This window comes from Budorcas taxicolor, chromosome 3 (genome assembly GCF_023091745.1).
Source record: "Budorcas taxicolor isolate Tak-1 chromosome 3, Takin1.1, whole genome shotgun sequence".
In the NCBI taxonomy this organism is placed as follows: domain Eukaryota; kingdom Metazoa; phylum Chordata; class Mammalia; order Artiodactyla; family Bovidae; genus Budorcas; species Budorcas taxicolor.
Window position 1 is genome coordinate 94,522,590 of NC_068912.1, and position 16,513 is coordinate 94,539,102.

General features: G+C 43.5%; 1 protein-coding gene across 1 annotated transcript in view; it reads left to right on the forward strand.

The window, feature by feature from the left end:
• Positions 1 to 16,513, forward strand: part of RAB3B (RAB3B, member RAS oncogene family) — a 56,229-nt gene that overhangs the window by 38,793 nt on the left and 923 nt on the right. Inside the window, exon 3 of the mRNA XM_052637666.1 lies at positions 255 to 379. Coding sequence (XP_052493626.1) covers positions 255 to 379 — 125 coding nt within the window. The remainder of the gene's footprint in view (positions 1 to 254; positions 380 to 16,513) is intronic.

Sequence of the window (16,513 nt, forward strand, 5' to 3'; positions counted from 1 at the left end):
GTTAGGCTTGCTTCACAAAAAATGTATGCTCAATATAAAGGTCTGGTTTTATTTCCTCTATTTAAAAGTTTATTTCTCATTATAGAAATAACACATGCTCACTTTAAAAAACTTGTCGAGAAAAGTTTTTTATTGGCCACAATGTATGGCTTGTGGGATTGCAACCTTGTTGAAGGGGCTTCTGTGAGCTTCTTGGGGTCCTTTCTGGCCTAGGAGGGTGTCGATAACACAGTCCTCTTCCTGTCTCTCTTTAGGGCTACTCAGATAAAGACCTACTCCTGGGACAATGCCCAGGTCATCCTGGTGGGGAACAAGTGTGATATGGAGGAAGAGAGGGTTGTTCCCACTGAGAAGGGCCGGCTCCTCGCAGAGCAGCTTGGTATGTGCATGACACATGTGGGTGCATGTGTGCACTGGAGTGGGGCAAATGGAGGGAATAAGTGTGTGTTTGTATTTGGGACATTAAGGATGTGCTGTGATCCTGAATTATGTGCATATGTGCTCTGTGTGTGTTGTTTCATATTTAGGGCATATACATGTGGGCTTCATGCTAATGAATTCTAGATAATGCATTATTTATGATACATGTATATTTTGTTACCCTGGATGTATAAATAAAATTTAAATATATGAAATCTTTTTTTTAAACCAGTTCCTTCCACAAAGGATTTGAGGTATCTTATAACATTGTCATAGTATATCAACCAAAAAATGAGACAATTGGAGCAAAGGGAAAAAAGGCAGGAGTAGGAGAACATAAGAGAAGTCCAGGGGTGAGATAACTATATTTTGTAAGTTTTGGGGCATGTGCAAGAGCTGGACTGAAATAGTCACTTTGAGCTTCCTAGCAGCCATTGCAAAGAGGAAAACATAATCAGTTACATGGTTCAGAGATGGTCCTTAAGATAGAAACAAACTCATTATTCCAGAGAAGCACTGCTCTCCACTGACAACTGTAGACTGAGTGCATGTATGCTCAGTTGTATCTGACTCTTTGTGACTCCATGGACTGTAGCCTGCTAGGCTCCTCTGTCCATGGAATTTTCCAGGCAAGAATACTGGAGTGGGTTGCCATTTCCTTCTCCAAGGGATCTTCCCGACCCAGAGACTGAACCACGTCTCTTGCATTGGCAAGCGAATTCTTTACCACTGAGCCACTTGGGAAGCCCGGCAACTGTAGAACAGACTCTATATGCTGAGCGTGATGATGTTCTTAATATCAAACATCCTTTATAGCAACTACAACACACTGAATATCGTAGGCTGTTTCTTACCATTTCTGTCAGTGTAAACTGATGTTTTGTCACCAAAATACAATTCACAGCAAAAGTGATTGTATGAAGTCACGAGGCAATGTAGATTAAACATGCTGCTCAATGATGCTCTTTTTCCAAGGTTAATGCACCTTGATCCTTGTGCTCCATTGAGACCCAGGTGTCTCAGGTATGTCTTAGTGGCCACACAGCAGGACACCTACCTACACCTGCTTAAAAGGGAAGCTTTTCTTTTCTTTTCCCTATTGGGGTTTAATATAGGCTCACCTTAGATAAGTCTTCTTTTAGAAGAATATGTACACTGCTTAACTTTTAGCCAGTCTCCCTAAGTATTTCTCACAACCTCAGTGCTGTAAGTATTAAGGAGAAGGGAGTTTAAAGTTATATTCTCTGCCAGTTTCTGAAGTTCAGATATTTGGGCTGGTAGGTGGGTAAATTGTGTAATATACAAGTGTGAATTTGTGTTGTATATATTTGTATTATGTATATTACGAGGACATGTATAGTGGAGTGTCATATACTACTTTCTTCCTTCCTTCTCCTATTCTCCAGTGTGGCCTGGAATAGAAATCAGCACACTGAAGGTGCTTAATAAATAGGGAGGGTGGGCCATTTGGCTCCTGATGGTTCTTACCCCATCACAGGGCCCACAGAATGTGTCTATACCCATTTCCATGGTTCACAGGACAGTAAACATGTGGCGAAGCCCACACATGGGTGACCTCTGGCTATCTTATGCCTTCAGCCTCTGTCTCCGAGATGCCCTGCACTTTCCCTGGACAAACAATGCCACTTCTGTTTGACTCTTTTTTATCCCCCATCTCCCACTCTTATCTAGCTGTTGAACCCCCACTCAACTTTCAAAACACACCTCCCCCAGCTCTTTTCTTGGTTCCCCCACTTAGAGTACCCTATGCATGCAACAGTCACAGTACCCATCTCCCTTGGGTGCACTTGTTTCCTTATCTGTCTCCAGAAAGCTTCATGAGGACAGGAAATGAGTCTTGTTTATCTTTATACCCATAGTGCCTGGCATATGGTCTGGCAGTGAGTAAACACTGTAAAAATATGTTTTGATTAAAATTTTATGGAGTCAATTATTTGGCTACTTCATTTTACTTCATTCTAATTATGAGTTCCTGAGCTCCTACTCCATGCCAAGTACTGTGCTGCGAAATAGGCTATGTTCCCTGGTCTGAGACAGAAACTGTGATAAGCCAGGTGATCAGTGCTGTGATAGAAGGATGCGCCAGGGGCTGTGCACACAGAGGAGGCATCTATTCAGTTTGGGTCAGAGAACGTGAAGCCCATGCTGAGTCTTTTTTTTTTTAATTAATTTTGATTTGAGTGCAGTTTGCTTTGCAATGTTGTACTATTTTCTGCTGTACAGCAAAATGAATCTGCCATACATATACATACTATCTCCTCCCTTTTGAATGTCCTTCCCATTCAGGTCACCACAGTACATTACAAGGGAGTTCCTTGTGCTCTACAGTGTGTCCTCATTAGTTATCCATTTTATGTGTCGTGTCAAGAGATAACTCATTGAAAAAGACCCTGATGTTGTGAAATACTGAAGGCAAAAGGAGAAGAGGGCAGCAGATGGTTAGATGAATTTGAGCAAAGTCTGGGAGATAGTGAAGGACAGGGAAGTGTGGCATGCTGCAGTCCATGAGGTCGAAAAGAGTCAGACACTACTTAGCAACTGAACAACATCAATAGTGTATATGTGTCAATCCTAATCTCCCAGTGCTTCCTACCACCTTCCCTTCCCCCTTGGTATCCATGCATTTGTTCTCTACTTCCAAGTCTCTATTTCTGCTTTGAAAGTCTTTAAAATATTTTTAAAATTTATTTTATTTTTGGCTGCACTGGGTCTTTGTTGCTGTACTTGGGCTTTCTCTAGTTGCGATGCTGAGCTTCTCATTGTGATGGCTTCTCTTGCTGCTGAGCATGGGCTCTAGGGTGCTTGGGCTCAGTAGTTGTGGTACACAGGCTTAGTTGCTCTGCAGCATGTGGAATATTCCTGAAGCACGGATTGAATCCCTGTCCCCTGCATTGGCAAGTGGATTCTTAACCACTGGACCACCAGGGAAGTCCCTGATTTGCAAGGAAAACAGAGCTGGAGGAGTCAGGCTCCCTGACTCCACATTAGGCCTTGGAGATAAGTAGGAGCAGTCAAGTGAGGAAGAAAGGCAAGGACATTCCAGGCACGAGGAATAACACTGGCAAAGGCAAGGAATAGCCCTGTGTTTCTCAGTTCAGTTCAGTTGCTCAGTCATGTCCGACTCGTTGCGACCCCATGAATCGCAGCACGCCAGGCCTCCCTGTCCATCACCAACACCTGGAGTTCACTCAACTCACGTCCATCGAGTCCGTGATGCCATCCAGCCATCTCATCCTCGGTCGTCCCCTTCTCCTCCTGCCCCCAATCCCTCCCAGCATCAGAGTCTTTTCCAATGAGTCAACTCTTCGCATGAGGTGGCCAAAGTACTGGAGTTTCAGCTTCAGCATCAATCCTTCCAAAGAAATCCTAGGGCTGATCTCCTTCAGAATGGACTGGTTGGATCTCCTTACAGTCCAAGGGACTCTCAAGAGTCTTCTCCAACACCACAGTTCAAAAGCATCAATTCTTCGGCACTCAGCCTTCTTCACAGTCCAACTCTCACATCCATACACGACAGGAAAAACCATAGCCTTGACTAGACGGACCTTAGTCAGCAAAGTAATGTCTCTGCTTTTGAATATGCTATCTAGGTTGGTCATAACTTTTCTTCCAAGGAGTAAGCGTCTTTTAATTTCATGGCTGCAGTCACCTGTGTATTTAGGGAACCATAAATCACTGGATTGTGTGAGTCTAGAGTAGTGCTTCCCCAGTTGAGAGATTGATGTCACTGGGTGTTCAAGATAATTTTATGTATATATTTTGGTGTATATTAGGAAAAAATATAATTAGCATCTCAAGCCTTTAAGGTTAAACAAGACTGTTTTTAAAAGGTGAGTTAATTTTATATTAGGAAAAAATATAGCCAGCATGCCAAGCCATTATGACTAATGTTTTTAAAAGGTGAGTTTGTTAAACATTTATTAGGTATTTACCATGTGCCAGGCCCTATTCTAAGTGTTTTAAAGTAATACTCATTTAATTTAAAAGTACCTAATTTAATTTAGGTACATTTCTTATAGAGATGAGAAAACTGAGGCACAGAAAAGTTGAGTAACTTGTTTAAGATCACGTAGCTAGTAACAGGTAGAGTCAGAATTTGAATTCAAGTAGTAGTCTGGCTCCAGAGCTGGACTTTTAACCACTTAACCTCACTATACAGTGAATAGAATAATAATAGGTAATATATATTGAGCCAGGCATTATATGAAGTGCTTTGTGTTAATTATCTCTTTTAATTCTCAACATAACTCTTTAAGATAGGTCAAGTTCAGCATAGGTTCATGAGATTCTTGCTTAAGATTATGCATTTCTGAAGCGACTTAGCAGCAGCAGAGCCAATAAAGGGGCTTCCCCAGTGGCTCAGCAACAAAGAATTCGCCTGCGATGCAGGAGACGCTGATTTGGTCCCTGGGTCAGGAAGATCCTCTGGAGGAGGAAATGGCAACCCACTCCAGTATTCTTGCCTGGGAAATCCCATGGACAGCAGAATCTGGCAGGCTACAATCAGTCCATGGGGTCACAAAGAGTCTGACACAACTTAAGTGATTTAGTGCACGCGTGTACACACATATATACACACACACACAGAGCCAATAAAGATCTATCTAATTTATGTAGACAGACAGACGGAAGTGAGATTAATTCTTAGTACAGAGTTTAGGAAGACACTAAAAGAGGGCATTAATGAATTGGTTAGCTTGCCTGGAGAATCCCAGGGACAGGGGAGCCTGGTGGGCTGCCGTCTATGGGGTCACACAGAGTCGGACACGACTGAAGTGACTTAGCAGCAGCAGCAGCGTAGGTCAAGGTAACCCATCTCAGTCCTACTGAACTTCCTGAGCTTTTCTCTACTGCTTACCAGAACTCAGCTATTTACATGTCTGTTTTACACTATACCTCAGCAGTAGTCGGGGTTATGTCTAATTGTTTTCATTATCCCAACCATCCAGCACAGGATACTCATTCACTCATACATTTATACATTGAAAAATATTTATTGAGCATATACTCTGAGACAGGTTGTATCTTGGCACTTAGGTGTGATTCTTACTATCATGGAACTAATGGGGGAAAGAGACATTAAACAAATAATCATACAAGTAAATACATAATTAAAAATTTGTAAATGGGTAAATTGTATGGTATGCAAATTATATCTCAATAACACTGTTTAAAACTGTGATATGTTCTGTGTGACTTAGGACTCTCATTATGGCAAGTGATAAAATCTCAAATCAAACTAGCTTTAATTTTAAAAAAGAATGTATTAGCTTATGTAGCTGGGAAGTCCGCTAGTCACAGGACTCAACTGGGTCTGTATTTCTTAGCTTTGCATATCCCTTCAGCCTCTTTCTGTAGCCAGACTCTGAATGGGGAATTAGATAAATGACGGCAGCTCCAGATTTATATCCTCCAACTTCTGCAAAAGAGGATTCTTGCTCCCAACCACCATATATCAATCTCAGTGAAGACTATGAGTGAATACCTGTGAGTCACATGCCTGTTTCAGTGGCTGGGGGAGGCAAGTATTATAACCTATAGTCCCACCACTATTGTTTAAAGTAGCAATTCCATAAAAGAAGGAATGGTGGACAGATAAAAGTAAGGTAGTGAAGTGAAAGTCACTCAGTCGTGTCCGACTCTTTGTGACCCCATGGACTGTATAGTCCTTGGAATTCTCCAGGCCAGAATACTGGAGTGGGTAGCCTTTCCCTTCTCCAGGGGATCTCCCCAACCCAGAGACTGAACCTAGGTCTCCCGCACTGTAGGTGGATTCTTTACCAGCTGAGCCACAAGGGAAGCCCAAGAATACTGGAGTGGGTAGCCTATCCCTTCTCCAGGGGATCTTTCTGACCCAGGAATCAAACCGGGGTCTCCTGCATTGCAGGCGGATTCTTTACCAACTGAGCTATGGGCTTCCAGTAAAAGTAAGGTAAGTCCACCACAAGTGATATGAAGAAAGTAAAAAAGAGAGACCTAATTTTAGACTGGAGAGTCAAAGTCTTCTGAGAAAGTAACACTTAAGCTGAGAACAAAAGGATCAGAAAAATATTAGTTAGGCAAAGAGCTGGCGGGGGGCTGGGGGGATTGGGAGCGGTGTGTTCCACAACAAGACCAGAACTAATGTGGTTTACTTATTTATTTTTTACTGTGCTGGGTCTTCTTGCTGCATGTGAGCTTTCTCTAGTTGCACTGGGTTGGGGCGGGGGTGCAGTAAATAACCCTTTGTTGCTGTGTATGGGCTTCTAATTGCAGTGGCTTCTCTTATAGTGGAGCACAGGCTCTAGAAAACTGGCTCAGTAGTTGTGGAAAACGGGCTTAGTTGTCCCAAGGCATGTGGGATCTTCCTGGGTTCGAACTAGTGTCCCCTGCATTGGCAGGTGGATTCTCTACTGATGGATCATCAGTCAGTTCAGTTCAGTCAGTCAGTTGTGTCCAACTCTTTGCAACCCCATGGAGTACAGCACGCCAGGCTTCCCTGTCCAATTCCTGGAGTCTACTCAAACACATGTCCATCTCATCCTCTGTTGTCAGTCCCCTTCTCCTCCTGCCTTCAATCTTTCCCAACATCAGGGTCTTTTCAAATGTGTCAGTTCTTCATATCAGATGGTCAAAGTATTGGAGTTTCAGTTTCAGCATCAGTCCTTCCAATGAATATTCAGGACTGGTTTCCTTTAGGATGGACTGGTTGGATCTCCTTGCAGTCCAAGAGACTCTCAAGAGTCTTCTCCAACACCACAGTTCAAAAGCATCAATTCTTCACCATTCAGCTTTCTTTATAGTCCAACTCTCACATCCATATATGACTACTGGAAAAAACATAGCCTTACTAGATGGACCTTTGTTGGCAAAGTAATGTCTCTGCTTTTTAATATGCTGTCTAGGTTGGTCATAACTTTCCTTCCAAGGAGTAAGCTTCTTTTAATTTCATGGCTGCAGTCACCATCTTCAGTGATTTTGGAACCCCCTAAAAATAAACTGCCATTGTTTCCACTGTTTTCCCATCTATTTGCCATGAAGTGATGGGACCAGATGCCACGATCTTCGTTTTCTGAATGTTGAGCTCTAAGCCAACTTTTTCACTCTCTTCTTTCACTTTCATCAAGAGGCTTTTTAGTTCTTCACTTTCTGCCATAAGGGTGGTGTCATCTGCATATCTGAGGTTATTGATATTTCTCCTGGCAATCGTGATTCCAACTTGTGCTTCCTCCAGCCCATCGTTTCTCATGATAGACTCTACATAGAAGTTAAATAAGCAGGGTAACAATACACAGCCTTGACATACTCCTTTTCCTATTTGGAACCAGTATGTTGTTCCATGACCAGTTCTAACTATTGCTTCCTGACCTGCATACAGATTTCTCAGGAGGCAGGTCAGGTGGTCTGGTATTCCCATCTCTCTCAGAATTTTCCACAGTTGATTGTGATCCACACAGTCAAAGGCTTTGGCATAGTCAATAAAGCAGAAATAGATGTTTTTCTGGAACTCTCTTGCTTTTTTGATGATCCAGCAGATGTTGGCAATTTGATCTCTGGTTCCTGTGCCTTTTCTAAAACCAGCTTGAACATCAGGAAGTTCACAGTTCACGTACTATTGAAGCCTGGCTTGGAGAATTTTGAGCATTACTCTACTAGCTTGTGAGATGAGTGAAATTGTGCGGTAGTTTGAGCATTCTTTGGCATTGCCTTTCTTTGGGATTGGAATGAACACTGACCTTTTCCAGTCCTGTGGCCACTGCTGAGTTTTCCAAATTTGCTGGCATATTGAGTGTAACACTTTCACAGCATCATCTTTCAGGATTTGAAATAGCTCAACTGGAATTCCATCACCTCCACTAGCTTTGTTCGTAGTGATGCTTTCTAAGGCCCACTTGACTTCACATTCCAGGATGTCTGGCTCTACGTGAGTGATCACACCACTGGGATTATCTGGGTCATGAATATGTTTTTTGTACAGTTCTGTGTATTCTTGCTGCCTCTTCTTAATATCTTCTGCTTCTGTTAGGTCCATTCCATTTCTGTCCTTTATCGAGCCCATCTCTGCATGAAATGTTCCCTTGGTATCTCTAATTTTCTTGAAGAGATCTCCAGTCTTTCCCATTCTGTTGTTTTCCTCTATTTCTTTGCATTGATCGCTGAGGAAGGCTTTCTTATCTCTCCTTGCTATTCTTTGGAACTCTGCATTCAAATGCGTATATCTTTCCTTTTCTCCTTTGCTTTTTGCTTTTCTTCTTTTCACAGCTATTTGTAAGGCCTCCTCAGACAGCCATTTTGCTTTTTTGTATTTCTTTTTCTTGGGGATGGTCTTGCTCCCTATCTCCTGTACAATGTCATGAACCTCCGTCCATAGTTCATCAGGCACTCTGTCTATCAGATCTAGTCCCTTAAATCTATTTCTCACTTCCACTGTATAATCATAAGGGATTTGATTTAGGTCATACCTGAATGGTCTAGTGGTTTTCCCTTTCTTCAATTTAAGTCTGAATTTGGCAATAAGGAGCTCATGATCTGAGCCACAGTCAGCTCCTGGTCTTGTTTTTGGTGACTGTATAGAGCGTCTCCATCTTTGGCTGCAAAGAATATAGTCAATCTGATTTCAGTGTTGACCATCTGGTGATGTCCATGTGTAGAGTCTTCTCTTGTGTTGTAGAGTTAGGAGCAGTTAAAGTAAAAACCTAGGAATGTTCAGGCCTGCTCTGTTTTTTTTTTTTTTTTTTAATCTTCTTTGTTCTCAGGAAAGGCAAAGGAAAAACCCATTCTTCTTTTTTTCTTTTTCACTGCAACATCTGTTCAAAGTGTGGTTTTGAAACATACATATAAATGCTCACGGTAGTGAAGTGTGGAGGGAAAAGTAACCAGCCTACGCTACGCGTTTGGAGACTGAGGGTTTTATCCAGCTTCTGCCAACTAGTTTACTGTGTGACCTTGAGCATCTTATTTCCTGTTTCTGGGTCTCAAGTTGCCCTTTTGAAAAACAGTGGATTTGGATTAGCTGAGTGGGAAGATCTGTTCAGCTCTATCCCTCTGATTCCATGATTTCAATTCACACAATTCCTGACTCATTACTTAGTGCCCACAGACCCTTGTACATGGCCCCTTTTTGGAGGAAATGTTGATATGTATTAAATTTGAGTGATGGATGCATCAGGGTGTATTATGTTATTTTGTCTACCTTTATATTATATGCATCAAGATGGCCTCTTTTATTTTTGAGTGCTCGATAAATGTTTTTTGGATTGGGATGAATTAAAACCTTGCATCACTCAGCCTGGCTGCAGAGAAAGACCTACTTGACGCTGAGAACAACTAACTTTGCTGTAATGACTTGTGATTCATAATGTGTTTTCACAGCAAGTCCCTTGTGACTCTTACCCTCACTTGTAGCCTGGGAGGCAGCATCGTATTCAACTCCATTACACTGAAGAAGCTGACCACTTATGTTTTCTTGCACACAATGAGCTGTACCACACCTCCATGTCTTTTTTTTTTTTTAACTTGAAGATTATGTAACTTTTCTAAGCCATACAGTTCATAGGTGGCAGGTCCAATACTCAAAACTTAGCCTTTAGAGTCAAAATCCTAATGCTCCCATTGTATCATCACCCAGTGGTATTTTTGCAGAAGTTTGACATAGTTTCTCTTGGTATTTCCACCCTCAGTCATAATGTTGGTGAGAATTCTTTAGATTACGACAACATAATGGTATGTGGTAACAACCCAAGTCAGGAGCTTAGATAATAAAAGTTGATTTCCCACTCACATTATATGCCAGTTGCAAGTCAGCTGCAACTCTGTCCATGTCATGCAACTCTGAGATCCAATCTGGAGGCCCAAGGCACGCAAAGACGTTCAAAGCTTCCACTGGCACTTAGAATACCCACATTCATTGTCCAAAGCAAGTTACATGATGAAATCTGATGTTGATGCATGAAGGAAACATATTCCTCCCACAAGGAGGCACTGCAAGCCACTTGGCAGTGGGTGGGAATATAAAATCTACAGGGAGAACAGTGAACAGTCTGCCACCATCACTGAACATATCATGGACCCTGGTGCCATAGAGGTGGATAGGTTCCCTGCCCTCAAGGTGCTCATTGATCAGGGAAACAAAATAGTGGAGAGATAAGCTCAACATCCTGTGCCAGTCCTTAGCTTGATTGCTGTCGTTCCTCACCCTTCTGCTCTGTCTCTCTCTCTGGAAACTGCCCAAAGGCTGTGTTTCCCAGGCTCCTTTGATAGCGGCTTCTGGCTCGGTTTAGCCAAGGAGAGACACAGGCAAGTAACTGGCATGTTGAAAAGGGGAAAAACCTGCATGTGTGTCTCCCGTAGCCTTTGGCTGGCTCCTCCAGGAGGGGCTGCTCTTCTTCTCTGACTCCTGCACCCACGGTTTTAACTTCCTTTGGTCCCATTAATAGATTCCCACCCCCTCACCCCCCAAGTGTTGATAATCTCTGGGTTTCTTCACTATTCTATTTGGCCTCTTAATTCTTCTGTCATCCATATAACCGTTTCCCTCTGTTTAAATGTTGAAAATAGTTCGCATTTTCCTGAGGGAATCTGACTGAAACAATCATGTCAGGTGCCATGGGGGTCTAGGGGAAAGACACATTGTATGTCCTGAGTTCTGAGTGGTGGAGATGGGGTGGGAAGAGAAAGGAGAGGCTCTTTGGAATCAGAGATTCCACAGGTGAGTAATAAAAGAGGATCAGGAGTAAGAGCTAGAGACTAGTAGCATGAGTAACAGCACCAAATAAGAAAGTGTTGTTTCTGGAGCATGGTGTGAGTCAGGGAGATGAGGCTGAGGAAGTGGGCAGAAGCTGAGCCATGCAGAATCTTGGGTGTTAACTTAATAAGGTGAAGGCTGGATATTGGATTAATTAGACCTCTGTGAGCTCTAGTAACACAAATCTAGACAAACCTAAACAGTGTATAGAAAAGCAAAGACATCACTTTGCCGACAAAGGTCTGTATAGTCAAAGCTATGGCCTTTCCAATAGTCACGTACGGATGTGAGAGTTGGACTGAACGCTGAGGAATTGATGTTTTTGTATTGTGGTGCTGGACAAGACTCTTGAGAGTCCTTTGGACACCAAGGAGATCAAGTCAGTCAATCCTAAAGGAAATCAACCCTGAATACTCATTGGAAGGACTGATGCTGAAGCTGAAGCTACGGTACTTTGGCCAGCTGATGCGAAGAACTGACTCATTGGAAAAGACCCTGATGCTGGGAAGTATTGAAGGCAAAAGGAGAAGAAGGTGGCAGAGGATGAGATGTTTGCACAGCATCACCAATTCAATGGACATGAACTAGGGCAAACTGGGACATGGTGAGAGACAGGGAGACCTGGCATGCTGCAGTCCATGGGGTCACAAAGATTTGGACATGACTTAGCACACAAATCTAATTCAAAATAGCTGAAGTTATAAGGACAGTGACATAGCATAAGCAAAACGGAAGATAATTTTGTTGGAAATGAAATGGCTAAGAAATTAACAGCCAGGGTATTGGGGTGGATTGTGCACCTGAAAGCCTAAGTTCCTGAGAGTGAGTACATGCCTGGGTGGAAAGGAAGACAGCGAGTCACTTGCCAAAGTCATCAGTGCCTAGAGGGGCTTGAGTTGCAGATTGATATAATACAAGATAGAGATGAGGAGGTACCAGAGCCGGCTAGAGAAGGGATTTGAATGTAAAAGTACGGGAGAAATGTTCCGGGGCAGTGTCAGAGTGAGGAGAGGTGAGTTTAGTTTATTGTGAGTTTCTAAAAAGAATTCTGAGGTCATATTCAGAAGCAGGCAATGTGGCCAGAGTCAGTGGAGCTTGTGGGGCTATGACAGCTGCCTTTGGACAGGATGGGTAAACAGGAGCATTTTGGGGGTGGGAATTTTCTCAGATTCAGTTAAGAATTGGGCCCTGTGAAAGACAGCAGAAATTCCATTGTTCTGAAGCCAATTAGAGGGAGGAAAGGACTGGGGGCTAGTCTGATTAATTGGTTGTCATCTTCCTGAGCTCTGCAGATTCTCAGCTCCTGAGACTCCTCACTAATGAACCTGAGGAAAAGGTTACCATCTTGGCCTACTAATGAAGAGCCTTCCAGTAGTCTGACAGTAATTGGTTGGAGGTGCACTTGAGGTTGTTCTGATAGCAAAAGAGACCCATGAGCTGGCTAGGGTGATGCGCCGCTTACTTGAATCAGAGGTCTCCTACCTTGGGCACCTTTGAGAGGACAGTGATGACAGCTCCTTGGCATGACATACACACTCTCTGTGTTTGGTTACTTACGGCCTCTCATCTCACCAATCTGAGCTTTCTGCTCTAACGATAGACTGCTATGGGCATTCTGGGATAATAAAGGCTGTTTTCTGACCCCTTATGTGTGCTTATTCTGTTTCCTGGGCCTAGTGTTCTGTATGTGTGTGTGTGCTCACACTTACACTCACACTATGTGTCTTTTTTTTAAAGATTTATTTCTTTATTTTTGGCTGTGCTGGGTCTTCACTGCTGAACTGGGTCTGCTCTTCATTGTGGTGCATGGCTTCTCATTGCCATGGCTTCTCTTTTTGCAGAGCACAGGCTCTAGAACGCTGGCTCAGTAGTTGTGGCCCATGGGCTTAGCTGCTCTGAGGCATGTGGAATCTTCCCAGACCAGGGATAGAATCCATGTCCCCTGCATTGGCAGGAGGATTATTAACCACTAGACTACCAGGGAAGCCCCCCCGGCTCCACCACCACCACATAGCTTTATGTAGCTGATATATGCTTAGGAATCAGCTTTTCCAAGAAGCTTTCCTTGGGCCCCAGGCTTAGATAGGTGCCTCCTGTGCGCCTGACAGTCTCCTTGCTACCTGCCTTTCCAACATTGTCTATATGTCTATCTTCCACACTAGACTAGGAGCTCCTCAACTGTGGGAACTGCATTTGATTCACATCAGTGTCCCCAGTGCCCAGCAAAGGATTTGTCCTGCTTGCTGAGATGAGTTCTCATGACCTTCACTATCCACAGCCCCCTAGCTACACCCTCAATGCTCATTCCTGTCCCCTTCATCCATCTGTCCATTCATTCAGTTAACACTCAGCAAGCCCTTACTCCTCTGGCTAGTGCTGGAGCTTAGATAAATGACATGATCTCTGCTTGGGGAGCTCCTTGTCAGATGGACTTCCATTGTGCAGGGTAAGCTGTGCTGTGGCAGGAGCAGCACAGAGGATGAAGAAGCCATATCTAAGCTAAGGCTTAAAGCATAAGTTCATTAGGTGAAGAGTTTTGTTCAGTTCTGGCCTTAAAGTCTCCCCTTCTCTACTAACTTTTGGAAGCTTATTCCCCATCTCCTCCCCTTCCGTTCTCTCCCTCTGCTGCATTCCTGCACAACCTCTAGTTTGCTCTACCTGACTTATAATGTGTTTGTCACTGTCCCAACTGAGAGCGAGACAAGGGGGCATAAGCAGTAAGAGCCCTGGCTTATGCTCCGTCCCTGAGCCTCAGTTTTCCTATCTGTAAATTACAAATGATAACCCTTGCCTTGCCCCCACTCCCATCACAAAGTTGTTTTAAATTTGTATTTGTGAATCATTAAGGACTATACATATGTGAGGGACTGACACTCTGACTGGTGTATCTTTTCTCCATAATTAGATTTGGTCTTCTTTTGTCCCTGGCACTTAGTGCAAGACATGGCACAAAGTCAATGTTCAGTAAAGACCTGGTTTGTCAATCAGCCCTGAATGATGAAGAAAAAAGAGGCTTTCCTCCAAAGGCCCTGGTGAATGATGGAGGGGCAGGGAAGCTGGGACTCGATGGGCTAGGAAGATAAGAGAAAGGGAATTGCCATGGATTTCACATGCCAATCACTTCACATACTTTTGTGCATTTAATTAAACCTTATTCCCACTCTATGAGGTAGGTCATATTTACCTGTTCCATAGATGAAGAAACAGAGGCTGGGAGAAATTAGGCAACTTGCCTGAGGTCACACAGCTGGTAGCTGACAGAGACTATTCAAACCCAGGCTTTCTGACTTCTGGGTTTCTTACCCACTGCCCTCTTGTGCAGTGAGCATGTCCTCCCCTGGGTGCCAATTCCTCAGAAGGGATCAGTGCCCCTGGCCTTAACCTGTGTCCCCATCTTCATCCAAATTGATTGTTTAAGCCTATTTACTTCTTTACCTATTTTCCCCCTTCCTAGGCAAGCAACATACACTGCCTGCTTCCCTAAACAGTATCATTTGTAACAAACCGGTCAAAGGCCAGAAAGTCAATTTTTATGATATTCATTAAGGACAGGCAACATGCTGAAGAGTCTCTAAAGCCAGCTGAGTTTCAACAGCCTGTGGATAACAAACCAGCGGCCACTTCCTTCTTTATCTCATCCTCAATTAGCAGGCACTTCTACAGCTTGCCTTTCTCAGGTCGGGAAGTGGGCCCCAGAAGAGGCTGTCTACCAGAGGTGAGCTAGTGTAATTGTGAGTGCCTTCAGGCTGGGATGGCCTGGGGAAGAGGAGCCCTGTTTGTGCCTGGGGGCTTCAGCCCTCTCTGTGGACAATGAGATATTAGGGAGAAAAAGGGAGGAGGAAAAAGAACCCCCTCCTGTGTGTGTGAGAGGATGATAAGAGGGAGAAAGCGGTAAAGTGGAGGTAAAAGGAGCAGATGAAAGAAGAGCAGAAAGAAGCTGTCACTGTAACAAGCAACTTAGTACAGCAATTTATCCATAGTCTGGCTCCATCCTCCCAACTGCTCTCAGCAGGAAGATGCTGTGATTATTCTTATTTGACAAACGAGGAGTCTGAGGCTCAGAGAGGTTAAGTGATTCAGAAAGATAAAGTGACTTGCCCAGATTTAGATACTGTGGTAGTCAGATAAAAGCAAAGGAGGCCAAAGAGACTTGTAAAGTAAGAAAAAGATATGAGCAGAAAAAAAGAAAACAGGAAAGTGAAAGGGAGAAAGATGAAGAAAGGAGAGGCAGGGCTGTGTATGGACGTGGAAGCCAGCCAAACCCAGATCTAAACCCAATTTCCACTAACACAGTCATGTGACCTTGTGTGAGTTATGTAATCTCTTGGAGCCTTCATCTTTCTTTTATAAATTGGAGATGATTATATTTACCTCACAGGCTATTATGAGGATTAAGTAAGAAAATATTTGTAAAGCTTCTAGCATAGCATCTGGCATACAGTAGGTACTCAACAAATATTAAGGATCCCAAGGAATATGAGGAACAGAAGAGAAAAAGAAAGAGCTAAAATGGATAAAAGCAAAGAGGGATGTTTTTGAGGAGAAATAAAAGATGGACTTGGAAGGAAGGGAAAGAGGAAGGTGGACGGACAAAAAAGGAGGAAATAGGCTGGTGCAGGGACGAAATAGAGAAAACAGGTTCATGCGTCTAAGGACTGCCACCAACCTGGCTAGGACTCCTCAGTTGGGAAGCAGCCGCTTTATCTGAATCAGGAGGACCTTTCTCTTGTCTCCTGGGACAACCAGGTTCTGTTCATTGTCACAGGAAGTATCTTTAAGGGTCTTAAGGCGCAAACACACAAGAAAGTCTCACACTTCAGATGCAGTTTTTCCTGGGTCATTTGTCAGGATCTTGTGAGGCAGGAGAGATCCAGAGTAATTCCTGGGAATTGAGGGAAGAGAAAGCCCTCAGAGGGCAGATAAGCCAGTGTGTCTGTGGGTAGAAAGAGCAAATGAAGCTTTACTTATTTGGTGAAGATCTTGGGGTGCCTCCCAGAGTCTACACTAGAGCTGGCCAGGCTGGGGTAAGCGGGGGCCCAGGGGAAAGAGAAGCAAAAGCACTGGTCAAAAGGGACAAGCTTAGGCTTCTTATACTGATCACCTTGGGCAGGTCAGCATTTTTCTTGAAGCCACAGAGTGAGTGTTAGTGAAATGAAGGTCTGCCTGGACCCTCCATCCCCCAGGTGTGACATGAGGATCAAATGAAATAAGACATTCAATCAATGCTTTGGAAATGGAAGTGTTGTATATACATAGTCACGTAGTCACTCTCAAAAAACATCTAATTATTACTCTCACGCCGTCTCACCCCATCAGGTACAGAAGTGTACACTTTACCTGCATTCTCTT